The 16181-nt window shown below is 42.1% G+C and overlaps 1 protein-coding gene across 1 annotated transcript; it reads left to right on the forward strand.

Annotated features, from left to right (window-relative positions):
- Positions 1-11250: 11250 nt before the first annotated feature.
- On the forward strand, positions 11251-15096 carry LOC122816417 (dentin sialophosphoprotein-like). Its single transcript, XM_044089194.1, has one exon. The coding sequence runs from the start codon at positions 11251-11253 to the stop codon at positions 15094-15096; it is 3846 nt and encodes a 1281-aa protein (XP_043945129.1).
- The last annotated feature ends 1085 nt before the right edge of the window (positions 15097-16181 follow it).

The raw sequence follows: 16181 nt of genomic DNA on the forward strand, positions 1-16181 counted from the left end.
GAGTAGTGTATATGGTGAACAGCCAAATGGGGGAAAGGGGTTATGGAGAGACTTATGAGGCACTTTACTCTTTGCTGTTTAAATGTAATGTGACTGTCAGGGCTCAGTATTTATGGGAGAGCTATACAACTCATTGTCTGATTCCCTTTCTCGTTCACAGGAGTCTTGATTCAGGAGGCTGTCATTGGAAGCAGTGCCATTATCGAAGCAGGTAGCAGTGCATTTATAGGATTTCTTATGGGATTTGTAGAGCAAAAAGAATGGTGTCTAATTAATCTCTTCAGTACAAATACGAGATGCATTCGACATTATCAAGCTCTGCAGATACTAAGGAGTGGCTATTTTTCTACCATCAGAAGGGTACCCCACTCGCTCAGTTTCAGGTGATGGCAATACTAAAGAGAACAGTTGAGGATGGTGGGTTAGATCCCAAAAGATATTCTCCTTACTCATTTAGGATAGAGACAGCTTCACATGCATAATGGGCTGGAGCATCACAAGAAAACATATGGAAACTGGGCAGATGGAAGTCTAATGCTTACAAAAGATATATGAGATATATGGCATAATGGTTAAGTTGTTAACCTCACAGATAAAGGGTACAGGGTTTGATTCTGACCTCGGTAATTTGCTAGGCTTGTAATAGGCAGATGGATATCCTAATATTTACCTATGAACCTGTAAAGCCATGAGAAGTGTGAACGGGTGTGCATCAGGGATCAGCTCTGAGTCCACTGCTGTTCATACTCGTGATGGACTACAGGGTTCCTATTAAGTCAGCGAACACTTGAAATTGTGAACACTGCTTAATAAAACTTGTTTCAGCGAAATGGCAAAATTCCGAAAGCATGGAACAGTGATTTTTTTTTCCTAGGGAAAAAAATTACTTGGCTGTTTTCTGGACTTTCCCATTTCCTCCACTGTGGTGCGATCCCGGATTTGGTATATTTAAGTAGGGGGTGTGTGAGGGGCACAACCCCCCACTTTATTTTGTGTTTTTTTTTTTTTTTTTTTAATGGATCATCGATTTCTTTCCCTGGAAAAAACATTGCTGATCTGTTTATTCGGTATTTTGTCTTTTCGTGGAATTTGGGTCGATTATATAGCATTCGCAATGTTCAGCGTTCGCTTATATAATATAGACCCAGACTACATTAGCAAACAGTTCACAGGAGACAGATCAGTAAGGCTGCTGTCTGCAGATGATGCACACATTATAAAGATATGCATCTGGAGCATTCCTTCCCGGGCCTCTGCTGAAAATTGGCTTCATTCCAAGTCAGACGTTCCCAGTTAACAAATGTTAAATAAATAAATAAAATAAAATCTAGCATTACAGACAGAGTCTGAGCAAGGGCTGATTATTTACAGCTCAAATGGTGGTGTGGTACATTGCTCTGACTATGGTTTACAGGGCCATGGGTTCAAGACCTGGCAAGCCTGGAAATTTCATTAAGCAGAGAAATCTTGACGAGTGGATGGGCGATAGGAAGTTCACCCTTGGGATCAGTTCAGTGGCCTTGCTTGACAGGGGCACTGGGAACTAACTTTGGGTGGCATGATGCCAGGGAATTTTCTTGGGCTAGGCTTATATAGGCTCCAGGGCCGTTAGCCTAGTACACACCTATGAACCTGTGAACCTAAGAATTTCAGCAAAGGATAGAGGAATGGACTGCAAAACTGAAGGCTCATGGGATGAAACTGAGTGCAGACAAGACAGGTGCCATGGCAGCAAATGGTGGAAGTCAGAAGAAGATGAAAATTGAGTTAGAGGGGAAAATGGAGGAACAGGTTAACAGCTTCAAGCATCTGGGTGGGGTAGATGAAGAAGAGGGAAGTCTGAATGAAGAGGCCAAAGCTAGAATCAGAGGGGCTGCAGCCAACTGGCACAGTGTCAGGTGTAGTATATAACAGAATAATGCCAAAGAAGCTGAAAAGTAAGGTGTAGAAACAGTGGTTTGACCAGTCCTACTGTGTGGTATAGAAACCTGGGCACTGAATGCAGAGCAGTTAAAGGGAGAGATGATGGAAAAGAAATGTTTGAGATGAGTGGTAGGAGGCACACTGTGCGACAGGTGAAGAAGTGAGGACATCAGAGGGGAAGCCAAAGTAGCTCCAGTTCTAAAGAATGTCAAAGAGAACAGATTACAGTGGTTCAGGCACATGTGCAGGAAAGCAGAAGACAATCTGGTGAAGATGATCTGGGTTAGATAGGAAGAAGACAAGAGGAAACTACGTTGTCCAGCAAAGAGATGGATGGATTGTGTGAGAGAAGACCTGTGACAGTCAAGGATTACAATTGAAGAATGTAAGAGAGTGGCACATAATTGAGAAAGATGGTGACAGTTGAGACAGCACCCCAATTCCACATATAAAATGGGGAAAATGGAGGTTAATTATGATGATGATGATGATATGAGAAGTAATTTGCAAATGAATAACAATGTTACAGAACCAGGACAGTAAGCACACTGGGAGGTGTGGGTTCTTGCAAATGAATAACAATGTTACAGAACCAGGACAGTGAGCACACTGGGAGGTGTGGATTCTTGCAAATGAATAACAGTGTTACAGAACCAGGACAGTCAGCACACTGGGAGGTGTGGATTCTTGCAAATGAATAACAATGTTACAGAACCAGGACAGTAAGCACAGTGGGAGGTGTGGATTCTTGCAAATGAATAACAATGTTACAGAACCAGGACAGTGAGCACACTGGGAGGTGTGGATTCTTGGTCATTTGTACATAAAAAGGCTACAGAATGTTTGAAAAGAAGAACAGATAGTATCTGGTGTGGAGTGGGCTGGCCAACAAACAGATGGCTCAGGGTTTGAAGTGTGAGATGATCACAATTAAGAGTGGCATAGATCCACGTCCATTAGAGCAGCTGTGAGAGTTAGACATAGGATTAATGCTACCATGTGCCAGCACATGGCAAAGGAACTCTGCATAACACATCCTAACACTAAAAGGAAATTGGCTAGAAGTATATCAGGCTGATGTTGTTTATTTGTTGACCAAAGGGATGGCAGCCTTTTATGCAGACTTAAGGCCAGGGCTACAAATTAAGAAGGAAATATGCTTGGCAGAAGGCAGGATTGGGAAGGCAGACCCAAGTAGGTGGGAGAAAAGTCTGAGAATTATTAACCAGTCTTCCCACAGAGCAGGTAGCCCTACGGGAGTGTGTAGGACATATTAGTCAGCTCTCTTTTGGCTGATTCTAAGGCGGTGTATCTGTAAACTCTATGGAAATGATGAAATGGATGATGATGATGATGGCTCTTGATGTGATGTGAAAGGCTGGATGTTGATACTGCTCTCTAGAATTAGGGAATGGATGGATACACTGATGCATAATAAGATATCCCAGAAGATCCTTCCTTTGTGCACATCGCCTGAATTCAATTAACAAGCAGTCTTACACTAAAAACATGCAGCGGCAGTTTATAATAGGAGAACTTTACTTGGCCACCTGGAGCCAACAGCACCAGGAGACCCATAGCCATGCAGTAACAGAGAAACAGTAGTACAGAAACATTGCTGCAGCTGTTTTGAATGGGGTCATTATGGGGCCGCTCACTTATTTTTTTATTTTTTTAAGGAAAAAAGCATGGTGCAGTGGACCACTCCTTTATTTGTTTACTTTTTGTAAGTAAAGAAGTAGCATTTCTTTACTTACTAAAAGTAAGTAAATAAAGGCGTGGTCCACTGCACCATATTTCTTTACTGAACAAATGAACAAATAAATGAGTGGCTTGCTGCAACCCTATTCAAAGCAGCAGCAGCTATGTTAGCACATACCTGTCAACTTCTTTGCTTGAGAATTCTGCGCAAACCAAAAAATCAGGGACATGTTTTAAATATTACTTTAATTTGCTTATAATTTAGCAGAATGACATGTTTTGTACCAACATGTATTTTTGATGATATAATGTATGAAACTCTGTCTGACATTATTAGCTGATTGTAATCCTCAGTGATTTACCAGAAAATCAAAAACTTTAGGAGTGACAACCTGATACACCTTTTATCTTCAGTTGTGAATTGCTTTATTTGCTTTTGCATTGTTCCAAACCTCTCAATCTCCAAGATGAGTGAACCATGGACAAAGGATGTTAAAATTAAAGCAGACTTAGCTAGGACCATTGTCCAGGAGCTCCTGAATTATTCATAGGGTCATAGGTTCATAGGATGATACTAGGCTATTGGCCTGGAGGCCCTTATAAGCCTAGCCAAGAATTTCACCCATGTTCCGTCAAACTCAGCACCTATTTTCCCTGTCCAGCAGGGACACAGGTGGGATCCCAGAGGTGTATTTTCTGTTTCCCATCCAGTCATCCAGGTTCCTCTTAAAGAGGGCTAGAGAGGTACTCTGCTTGACATGGAGAGGGACTCTATTCCACAGATGATGGAGTCTTTGGGATACAAATCTATCCCACCAACAAGTTCTATTAATGTGATGAAGAAAGATCACAGAAAGGCACAGGTGCAACCAGCAACGAGAAGTTTTAATAAAATAAAGCACTTTTCATCCTACCCACTGGTAGGACTTCTTCAGATAAATACACTCCATTAAATCCTGGGCAGAAGTAAGCTTACTTCTGCTCAGGACTTAATGAAGTGCATTCATTATTATGCATACTAAAATTAAGAATCTTAAAAAGATGAAATATCATACATTAGTAGGTGAGCATACTTATTTTATTTACATATATTATGACATTATATATACATATATATATATATATATATATATATATATATATATATATATATATATATATATGCTTCTTATTTATTAGAGATGTGGTCTGATACATATGTATACACATCCTTTGTTCATATAGTTTATATTTTTCTAAGGGAATAGTAATTGATGATTTTTTAGTGTAAAATGTGTATTTATGAATGAGGTCATGGTGACTATACACAGGGTAGAGTGGGTATCATTCTGGGTGATGGCAGGATGCTGCTCAAGGCTAGGGACATACCTACCTGGGACATATATTCAGTGAGCTCAGTCATGTGTCTCTTCATATAGTCCAGAGAGGTACGTCTCAAGTCATTCACACCAACATGGACTATGACAGAGTCATAACAGTACCTTTTATTGAGAGACTTGAGTGCTTGAGTGGTATGGCAGATTCTAGCACCTGACAAGCAACTTACCGTGACTTTCACCTTGTCTAGCCTGGTGAGGTGCACATCTGTGTGTCTCATGATAGAGTCTCCTATGACTAGTATGTTGGGTTTGTGGCTAGGCCTTAAAAGCTGTGAGACACAGGCATGTGTACTATGTGTAGTGCTTGGTGTGGTGAGTTGTGATGTGCGTGTGTCCTTTTGCCTCGGAGGTCTCTTTTGTTAGGTATGGTTTTGTTGAGAACCTCAAAATATGTAGGAATGTACTGTACAGGTTTGGGTGGTGTTACAGGTGTGGTGTATGTGAAGACAACCTTCTCAATGCCAGATGTACTGGCTTGTGATTGAGACAGCAAGGAGTCCAGGTTCTTAATGTAATTGTGTCTCTCACATATTGTGTTCCTAGGTGGTAGAAGAAGAGGGTTGTCCGTGTACATGAGGCAGTTGCTACACTGTCGCAGGATGCCCATATCAACCAGACTAGCAGGAGAAACCACAGGAAATTGTCTGTGCATGGTTGTCAGAATCTGTGGAAGAGAGGTAAAGGATGGTAGAGAGGGTATTATCAGAACAGAGTACCTATAGGTGAGAGTAGGGCTGGATAAAATTAACACAGCAGTTGCAAGTGAGGGGGTCAGTTACACAGGAGTGGTAAGGGAAAAAAATGCAACTGAGATACCTCACAATGGGTTAAAACAGCACAGCAGCAAACAAGCGCAACACCCTGCAAACACAGGGTATAAATACCAGAAAAAATGGAAGAATCTAGAAGCTCGAATTATTACCCAATCCTGCTAGCCCCTGCTCTTTCAACCAATCACTTGTGCTAGAGAAGGTCAGGCAACTCTGTTACATTCACTAACAGTGAAGACAAGACAGTACTGCAGAAGATGGCTGCCAGAAACACAGGAAACTCAACAAGCAAAACAACCAGGCCTAGATAACAACAGGCCTCTATCCAGATTATGCTACCTGACGAACACAGAAACCTCACAAAAAATGCACAGAAAAGCACAGATAGAGCACTCACAAATAGAAAATACAACTCTCAATATGAAAAAGCAGTTTACAGTTAAGTAATTCAATAAAAATACAATTACAGTAATGAAACACCATCTAGCAATGAAAATACAGTTAAAACAGGTTCATGTCAGCTCTGAACAAAGTGAAACCATCAAGGCTTACAGCACTGTCACTAATCCTGTTATTTAACCAATCTCTGAAGATTAAAAGACAGGAATTTCTCAACTTGTTTGTGGTGTTGAGCTCAAGCCTGAGAGTGCATTGATGATTGGGAAAATAGGGCATGAGTGGCCAGGCTTAAAAAGGGTCTAGGGCCATTACCCTAGTAACCTCCTATGATCCTATGAGTGGTATAGTGCTTTGTACAGACTGTATTCAGAAACATTTTGTGGTAAGACGTTTTTCCCTGTTACGTGTTGATATGTTGTGTATTCATCATTCTCTGATATTAGATGAGAAGAGCTGTGTTCAGTAGCATAAAGCAATGTTTAAAAAGTGTCTGTAATCAAAAGTTTTGTAGTACTGGCTGCCCTTTTCACATTTGTAATTTGGTATGGGTGAACACTCTGTGCTGAAGTGCTCTGCAAACCTTTTCATGTGGCTGCTATTTTGTAACTGTTTTCTTTTGCACTCTTTCCAGTCCTTTGGTGTTTTTGTGAAGAAATCTTGTTCATGCATTTTGTCTTGGAGCAGCTGTCATTAGATATTTACTGAGTAAAGGGTAAAAGGGGGAACTAATTTTATTAAATATGTGCTCTCCTGATGGGGAAAATAGGTGTCTGGGACATATTATACATTTGCAAGTCCAGTGGTGTCACAAACAGCCTCTCAGCAATCTTAGTCTCTTTTGCAAAATAAATACAACATGTTAGGGTTGCCACCTTTTCAAATGGCCAAAGTGGGACATTTTTGGTACAAACATCAGATTTTACACGCCGACACATACCCACGGTCAGTATAATGGTTAGAACTTAACTTTTTTGCCTAAATAAAAGCTTATTCTTGCAGCATTTTAGTTGCTTATTCTGTTTCTTATAACATTTAGGTATTTTAGATACAGAATAACTGTTTTATGAAAATATTACATAAAATATAGGAAATAATTTTGTCCTAAAATCTCAGGACATTTGCCATTTTTACAATTTTTTGTCAGGACATAACTGCCCAAAGAGGGACTGTCCCTCGCAAAGTGGGACAGGTGGTAACCCTACAACATGTTGGTGGGATAGTTATGCATCACAGAGAATAATGCTTCTGTGGAACCGTCTTCCACTCCACATAAAGTAAAACATTTCTCTTCCTCTTTTCAAATGTAATTCAAAAGAATAGATGGATAGCTGGAAATTCACCCTGGTTTAACACCGCTGTCCCTCATGGATAGGGGAAACATGCAAATGCCCTAATATAGCCTTGTTTGACCCATCTATGGCTTATTTAAATGCAAAATATAAGGCCTAAATCTATCATGGGAATATAAGGTTAGGCTTCTTATGACCTCATAGATCAATAGCCTACTAAGGACCTGTGAAACTACTGACATAATAACAATGACATTATAACAGTGGGATAATTTATTTTAATGTGTTTTATCAACAGTTCTCCTGTACTGACATTAGTGTAAGAAGCAGACAGTGTCCCAGTTTGCATAATTGAAGCTCATCTCCCCCTTGTACATTGCTTTTTACTGCAAACTTCCAGCCTTCATTAAAACTCATTACAGCCAAATGCACCTCCAAGTATTTCTGCATTTACCTCCTACTGTGCCTCTAGGTGTCAATTGTTCTTTGTTCACATTTGCAGTAATAATTCCAAAACATCAGAATATTTTATCTTGAATCATACATAATGGCAAACACACCTGTACTGATATTTGATCTCTGTCAATGAGCATTTGTTAGAACTGTAAGGTAATAACTTCATTTTACCCACTGGGAGTTGAAGGTACACACACAAAACAGCTGTACTTAAAGGAATGAGTTAATAGCTGTCAGACAGAAGAACGTACCTGTCCCAGGCTCTTTTACCATCTCAGTCCCTTTTGTACTAGGCCCAAGGAGGCAGTGACCCTTCTGTCAGTAGTGGTGGTGTGGGGGAACCAACTCAGCAGTAAATTGTGTTACTAGCTAAATTGTATGTGCAGAGTTGACGGTGAATGGTCATACAGCTCAAAGTGCATAATATTAGAATTTGCTGAGTGAAATGGCTGTGTTCATTATGCTATAAAGCTGAACAAGTACAACAGCAGTTACTCTCAGCGGTTTACGCTTATGTTCCTAAATGCTAAGGTATCCCACAAACCTCTTGGAAGATGAAGAGGTCATTTTATGTGTTAGTAATCCAAGTTTTTGCCCAGATATACCTATTTTTCAGCAGTCTTTGTCCAGATTTTTTATGTCTGCAGATTGAGAAGTATGCTGAGTCCTCATGGGTAGGGCAACAGAAGTAAAGATGACAGGCCAGTCTAGACATCTGTTTGGCAAATGGCTTGATGGTTGCCAACACAATGTTCACCAGGACAGTCACAAGATCACATACATAACTGATTAACATGCAGTTCAGGTAGATGTCCTTCTACTAAGGAAAGAGCACTGGGATAGACTCAGACACTTGCTAAGTCATCTCCAATGAAACTGTTGGGCCACAGCATAAACCACTGGTGGCCACAATCAGCTGCAAGCAGTGGTCAAAGATCAACAGTGACTACACTGAAGACCTGGTAGTTGACTAGAACAAAATCCAGGAATTCAAAGAAATACACAAGGCTCTAACAACTTGTGAAAAAGAGAAAATAGGTGGAGTAAAAAAAAAAATAAGCAGTGGCTAAAAGCAGCATGTGTCAAAACTATAGAATAGACGTGTGGCTGAGACAGGTATGGAAATAAGATACAACAGGAGAAATGGTGTTGGAATGCAAACGTCCAGGAAGATATCAAAAGAAAGAAGGAGTGTAGGAGGAAGAGGGAAATAGAAAATGCACATGACACTATGAAGGGATACTGGTTGGCTAACAAAGAGTCTAAGAGACAGTTGTAATGGCAAAGAACAAGGCACCGGAGAAGTTCTAGTAACTTCTAGAAAGTGACTTAACAGATGGCACAAATAAACTATGAGTGCAAAGCAAAGCCAGAAAGGAAAAGAAGATAGTCCTTAGACAACATTCATAGGGGATGCCAGCAACAATCTACTCATCAGTCCAGAGGATATCAAAGGCAGATGGGAGGAGTACTTCTAGCAGTTTCTGAATGAAGAAAAACCAACAGTAATTGTTCTGCCTCGTGCACAGCCTGCAGTGAAAGAGGACAAACACATCCCAGAAGAAGTTAAGAGCAGCACTAAAAAAATTAAGGCAGAGAAAGCAGCAGGATCAGATGAAGTCACTGCAGATATGATCAAGATGTTGGGTGAGCATACCTCTCAACTGTACAGATTTTTACAGAATTTCCAGATTTTTTGCCTCATATTTTTGTTCCGTTTTTCATAAAATTGTGGGTTTCTGGCAAATTAGTGGCAAATCATTAAAGACTGAAGTTAGAAAATAATGACAGGCATTTGAGTTTCAGACTTCATACCCTTCAGAAATTTCATGCTAATGCAAAAACTGTTATTCTATCACCTTTCTAAGTTTTTAAGAGCAATATTTACAAAATGTCCCCATTTTTGGGCCTTTTTCCCACTTTTATAAATGGATTTGTCCAGATTTCTTACTCTAAGAGGTTGAGAGGTATGTGGGTAAGTCAGGGGAAAGTGGATCCTGAGGGTACTCACTGTAGTATGGAGAGAAAGATGTACTGTGGATAATAGTAGAATAAGCATTTCAGTACCAGGTTACAAGAACAAAGGGGACATTCACGACTTTTGGCAGTAAAGGGGTATCAAACCCCTGTCAAATCGCATGAAAGTACAGAGAAGGTGAACAGATAAGTAGAAAGTAAAATGGGCTCATCAGCAGTTCAGATTCAGCGCAAGATGCAACCCAACCAACCCAAAGTTTTCAGTGACACAGATAGTGGGAAGAAACTAGAGATAATGAAAGAATCCAACTGGGAATTCCTAGAAAAGGAAAAAAACATACAACAAAGTCCTCAGAAAGCTGATTTAAACAGTTCTGTGATGGTTCGAAGTCCCAGCTTCATTGATAGTATTAGTGCAGGCTATGTACACGGATCCAATGACACAAGTATAAACAGTGTTGAATCTCACAGAAGGGTTCCCAGTTGGAGGGGTGTGCATTAGGATTCAGCTCAGAGCCCACTGCTATTCATATGGGGGATTAACTGCATTAACAAACAGGTCAGAAGGGACAAATCAACAGTGATGCTGAATGCAGATGATGTGGCATTACAGGCAGACTTTGAACAAGAACTTCAGCAAATGAGAAAAGAATGGAATGTAAAACTGAAGGCACATGGGATGAAACTGACTACAGACAAATCAGTTGTAACTGCAACAAATGAGGAATTAGAAGAAGCTGAAATTGAAACGGAAGGGAAAATGATGGAACAGCTTAACAGCTTGAAGTATCTGTGAGTGGTGGTTGTGGAGAATAGAGATCAAACCTAGAATCAGAAAGCTGTAACCAACTGGACAGAGTGTCAGGTATAGTGTATGACAGAAGAATGCCAAAGAAGCTGAAAAATAAAGTGTACAAAACAATGGTGTGACCAGTACTACTATATGGTACAGAAACCTGGCCAGTGAAGGTAGAACATTTGTGGAAGTTAGAGGTGATGGAGATGAAGTGTCTGAGATGGGTGGTAGGATGCACACTGTGGGACAAATACAGAAATGATGTCATCAAAACAGAAGCAACATAGTCCCAGTTGCAGGGAAGGTCAAAGAGAACAGTGTGGTCACATATAAAGGAGAGGAAAAGGTGATTTGGGACAAACAGGAAAAAGGCAAGTGAAGACAAGGATATCCAGCCGAGAGCTGGATTGTATGAGAAAAGACCATGACAGCCAGGCATGATGGTTAAAGAAGGTAGGAAAGTGACAGTAAATCAAAACAGGTGGTAATGTTGATACAACACCCTGACCATATGCAGAAAATGGGAAAAAGGGAATGATGCCAATAACAATAAGACTGATATGGAACATGCAGCTGGAAGCAGTGGGAGTGATGACAATGACGATGAGACTGATATGGAACATGCAGCTGTAAGCAGTGGGGGTGATGAAAATGATGATGAGACAGATATGGAACATGCAGCTGTAAGCAGTGGGAGTGATGACAATGTTGATGAGACTGATATGGAACATGCAGCTGTAAGCAGTGGGAGTGATGACAATGATGATGAGACTGATATGGAACATGCAGCTGTAAGCAGTGGGAGTGATGACAATGATGATGAGACAGATATGGAACATGCAGCTGTAAGCAGTGGGAGTGATGACAACGGTGATGAGACTGATATGGAACATGCAGCTGTAAGCAGTGGGAGTGATGACAATGACGATGAGACTGATATGGAACATGCAGCTGTAAGCAGTGGGAGTGATGACAACAACGATGAGACAGATATGGAACATGCAGCTGTAAGCAGTGGGAGTGATGACAACGGCGATGAGACTGATATAGAACATGCAGCTGGAAGCAGTGGGAGTGATGACAATGATGATGAGACTGATATGGAACATGCAGCTGTAAGCAGTGGGAGTGATGACAATGATGATGAGACTGATATGGAACATGCAGCTGTAAGCAGTGGGAGTGATGACAACAACGATGAGACTGACATGGAACATGCAGCTGTAAGCAGTGGGAGTGATGACAATGACGATGAGACTGATATGGAACATGCAGCTGTAAGCAGTGGGAGTGATGACAATGACGATGAGACTGATATGGAACATGCAGCTGTAAGCAGTGGGAGTGATGACAATGACGATGAGACTGATATGGAACATGCAGCTGTAAGCAGTGGAAGTGATGACAACAACGATGAGACTAACATGGAACATGCAGCTGTAAGCAGTGGGACTGGTGACAACAAAGATGAGACTGATATGGAACATGCAGCTGTAAGCAGTGGGAGTGATGACAACGAAGATGAGACTGATATGGAACATGCAGCTGTAAGCAGTGGGAGTGATGACAATGACGATGAGACTGATATGGAACATGCAGCTGTAAGCAGTGAAAGTGATGACAATGATGATGAGACTGATATGGAACATGCAGCTGGAAGCAGTGGCAGTGATGACAACAACGATGAGACAGATATGGAACATGCAGCTGTAAGCAGTGGGAGTGATAACAATGATGATGAGACAGATATGGAACATGCAGCTGTAAGCAGTGGGAGTGACAACAACGGCGATGAGACTGATATGGAACATGCAGCTCTAAGCAGTGGGGGTGACAACAACGGCAATGAGACTGATATGGAACATGCAGCTGGAAGCAGTGGGTGTGATGACAATGATGAGACAGATATGGAACATGCAGCTGTAAGCAGTGGGAGTGACAACAACGGCGATGAGACAGATATGGAACATGCAGCTCGAAGCAGTGGGAGTGACAACAACGGCGATGAGACTGATATAGAACATGCAGCTGTAAGCAGTGGGAGTGATGACAATGACGATGAGACTGATATGGAACATGCAGCTGTAAGCAGTGGGAGTGATGACAATGACGATGAGACTGATATGGAACATGCAGCTGTAAGCAGTGGGAGTGATGACAATGACGATGAGACTGATATGGGACATGCAGCTGTAAGCAGTGGGAGTGATGACAATGACGATGAGACTGATATGGAACGTGCAGCTGTAAGCAGTGGGATTGATGACAATGACGATGAGACTGATATGGAACATGCAGCTGGAATCAATAGAAGTGATGACAATGATGATGAGACTGATGTGGAACATGCAGCTGGAAGCAGTGAGAGTGATGACAATGTTGATGAGACTAACATGGAACATGCAGCTGTAAGCAGTGGCAGTGATGACAACTACAATGAGACTGATATGGAACATGCAGCTGTAAGCAGTGGAAGTGATGACAACAACGATGAGACTAACATGGAACATGCAGCTGTAAGCAGTGGGAGTGATGACAACAAAGATGAGACTGATATGGAACATGCAGCTGTAAGCAGTGGGAGTGATGACAATGAAGATGAGACTGATATGGAACATGCAGCTGTAAGCAGTGGGATTGATGACAATGACGATGAGACTGATATGGAACATGCAGCTGTAAGCAGTGAAAGTGATGACAATGATGATGAGACTGATATGGAACATGCAGCTGGAAGCAGTGGCAGTGATGACAACAACGATGAGACTAATATGGAACATGCAGCTGTAAGCAGTGGGAGTGATAACAATGACGATGAGATGGATATGGAACATGCAGCTGTAAGCAGTGGGAGTGACAACAACGGCAATGAGACTGATATGGAACATGCAGCTCTAAGCAGTGGGAGTGACAACAACGGCAATGAGACTGATATGGAACATGCAGCTGGAAGCAGTGGGAGTGATGACAATGATGAGACAGATATGGAACATGCAGCTGTAAGCAGTGGGAGTGACAACAACGGCAATGAGACTGATATGGAACATGCAGCTGTAAGCAGTGGGAGTGACAACAATGGCGATGAGACTGATATGGAACATGCAGCTGTAAGCAGTGGGAGTGATGACAATGACGATGAGACTGATATGGAACATGCAGCTGTAAGCAGTGGGAGTGATGACAATGACGATGAGACTGATATAGAACATGCAGCTATAAGCAGTGGGAGTGATGACAATGACGATGAGACTGATATGGAACATGCAGCTGTAAGCAGTGGGAGTGATGACAATGACGATGAGACTGATATGGAACATGCAGCTGGAAGCAGTGGAAGTGATGACAATGATGATGAGACTGATGTGGAACATGCAGCTGGAAGCAGTGAGAGTGATGACAATGTTGATGAGACTAACATGGAACATGCAGCTGTAAGCAGTGGCAGTGATGACAACTACAATGAGACTGATATGGAACATGCAGCTGTAAGCAGTGGGAGTGATGACAACGGCGATGAGACTGATATGGAACATGCAGCTGTAAGCAGTGGGAGTGATGACAATGACGATGAGACTGATATGGAATATGCAGCTGTAAGCAGTGGGAGTGATGACAATGACGATGAGACTGATATGGAACATGCAGCTGTAAGCAGTGGGAGTGATGACAATGACGATGAGACTGATATGGAACATGCAGCTGTAAGCAGTGGGAGTGATGACAACGTTGATGAGACTGATATGGAACATGCAGCTGTAAGCAGTGGGAGTGATGACAATGATGATGAGACTGATATGGAACATGCAGCTGTAAGCAGTGGGAGTGATGACAATGACGATGAGACTGATATGGAACATGCAGCTGGAAGTAGTGGGAGTGATTACAACGGTGATGAGACTGATATGGAACATGCAGCTGGAAGCAGTGGGAGTGATGACAATGACAATGAGACTGATATGGAACATGCAGCTGGAAGCAGTGGGAGTGATGACAATGGTGATGAGACTGATATGGAACATGCAGCTGGAAGCAGTGGGATTGATGACAATGACGATGAGACTGATATGGAACATGCAGCTGTAAGCAGTGGGAGTGATGACAATGACGATGAGACTGATATGGAACATGCAGCTGGAAGCAGTGGGAGTGATGACAATGATGATGAGACTGATATGGAACATGCAGCTGGAAGCAGTGGGAGTGATGACAATGATGATGAGACTGATATGGAACATGCAGCTGGAAGCAGTGGAAGTGATGACAACGACAATGAGACAGATATGGAACATGCAGCTGTAAGCAGTGGGAGTGATGACAACAAAGATGAGACTGATATGGAACATGCAGCTGTAAGCAGTGGAAGTGATGACAACTACAGTGAGACTGACATGGAACATGCAGCTTGAAGTGATGACAGTGATGATGAAACTGATATGAAAAATGCAGCTGTAAGCAGTGGGAGTGATGACAATGTTGATGAGACTGATATGGAACATGCAGCTGTAAGCAGTGGGAGTGATGACAACGATGAGACTGATATGGAACATGCAGCTGTAAGCAGTGGGAGTGATGACAATGACAATGAGACTGATATGGAACATGCAGCTGGAAGCAGTGGGAGTGATGACAACAACAATGAGACTGACATGGAACATGCAGCTTGAAGTGATGACAGTGATGATGAGACTGATATGGAAAATGCAGCTGTAAGCAGTGGGAGTCATGACAACGTTGATGAGACTGATATGGTCATGCAGCTGTAAGCAGTGGGAGTGATGCCAACAACAATGAGACAGATATGGAACATGCAGCTGTAAGCAGTGGGAGTGATGACAATGACGATGAGACAGATATGGAACATGTAGCTGTAAGCAGTGGGAGTGATAACAATGACGATGAGATGGATATGGAACATGCAGCTGTAAGCAGTGGGAGTGACAACAACGGCAATGAGACTGATATGGAACATGCAGCTGTAAGCAGTGGGAGTGATGACAATGACGATGAGACTGATATGGAACATGCAGCTGTAAGCAGTGGGAGTCATGACAATGACAATGAGACTGATATGGAACATGCAGCTGTAAGCAGTGGGAGTCATGACAATGACGATGAGACTGATATGGAACATGCAGCTGGAAGCAGTGGGAGTGATGACAACAACGATGAGACTGATATGGAACATGCTGCTGGAAGCAGTGGGAGTGACAACAATGACAATGAGACTGATATGGAACATGCAGCTGGAAGCAGTGGGAGTGACAACAACGGCGATGAGACTGATATGGAACATGCAGCTGTAAGCAGTGGGAGTGATGACAATGACGATGAGACTGATATGGAACATGCAGCTGGAAGCAGTGGGAGTGATGACAACTACGATGAGACTGACATGGAACATGCAGCTGTAAGCAGTGGGAGTGATGACAATGAAGATGAGACTGATATGGAACATGCAGCTGTAAGCAGTGGGAGTGACAACAATGGCGAT

The sequence above is a fragment of the Protopterus annectens genome, chromosome 1.part1 (genome assembly GCF_019279795.1).
Source record: "Protopterus annectens isolate FY-2018-M chromosome 1.part1, PAN1.0, whole genome shotgun sequence".
Classification (NCBI taxonomy): domain Eukaryota; kingdom Metazoa; phylum Chordata; order Ceratodontiformes; family Protopteridae; genus Protopterus; species Protopterus annectens.

Bases quoted from the DNA above. Each gene is read 5' to 3' on its own strand.
- LOC122816417 (XM_044089194.1), top strand. From the start codon at position 11,251: ATGGAACATGCAGCTGGAAGCAGTGGGAGTGATGACAATGACGATGAG.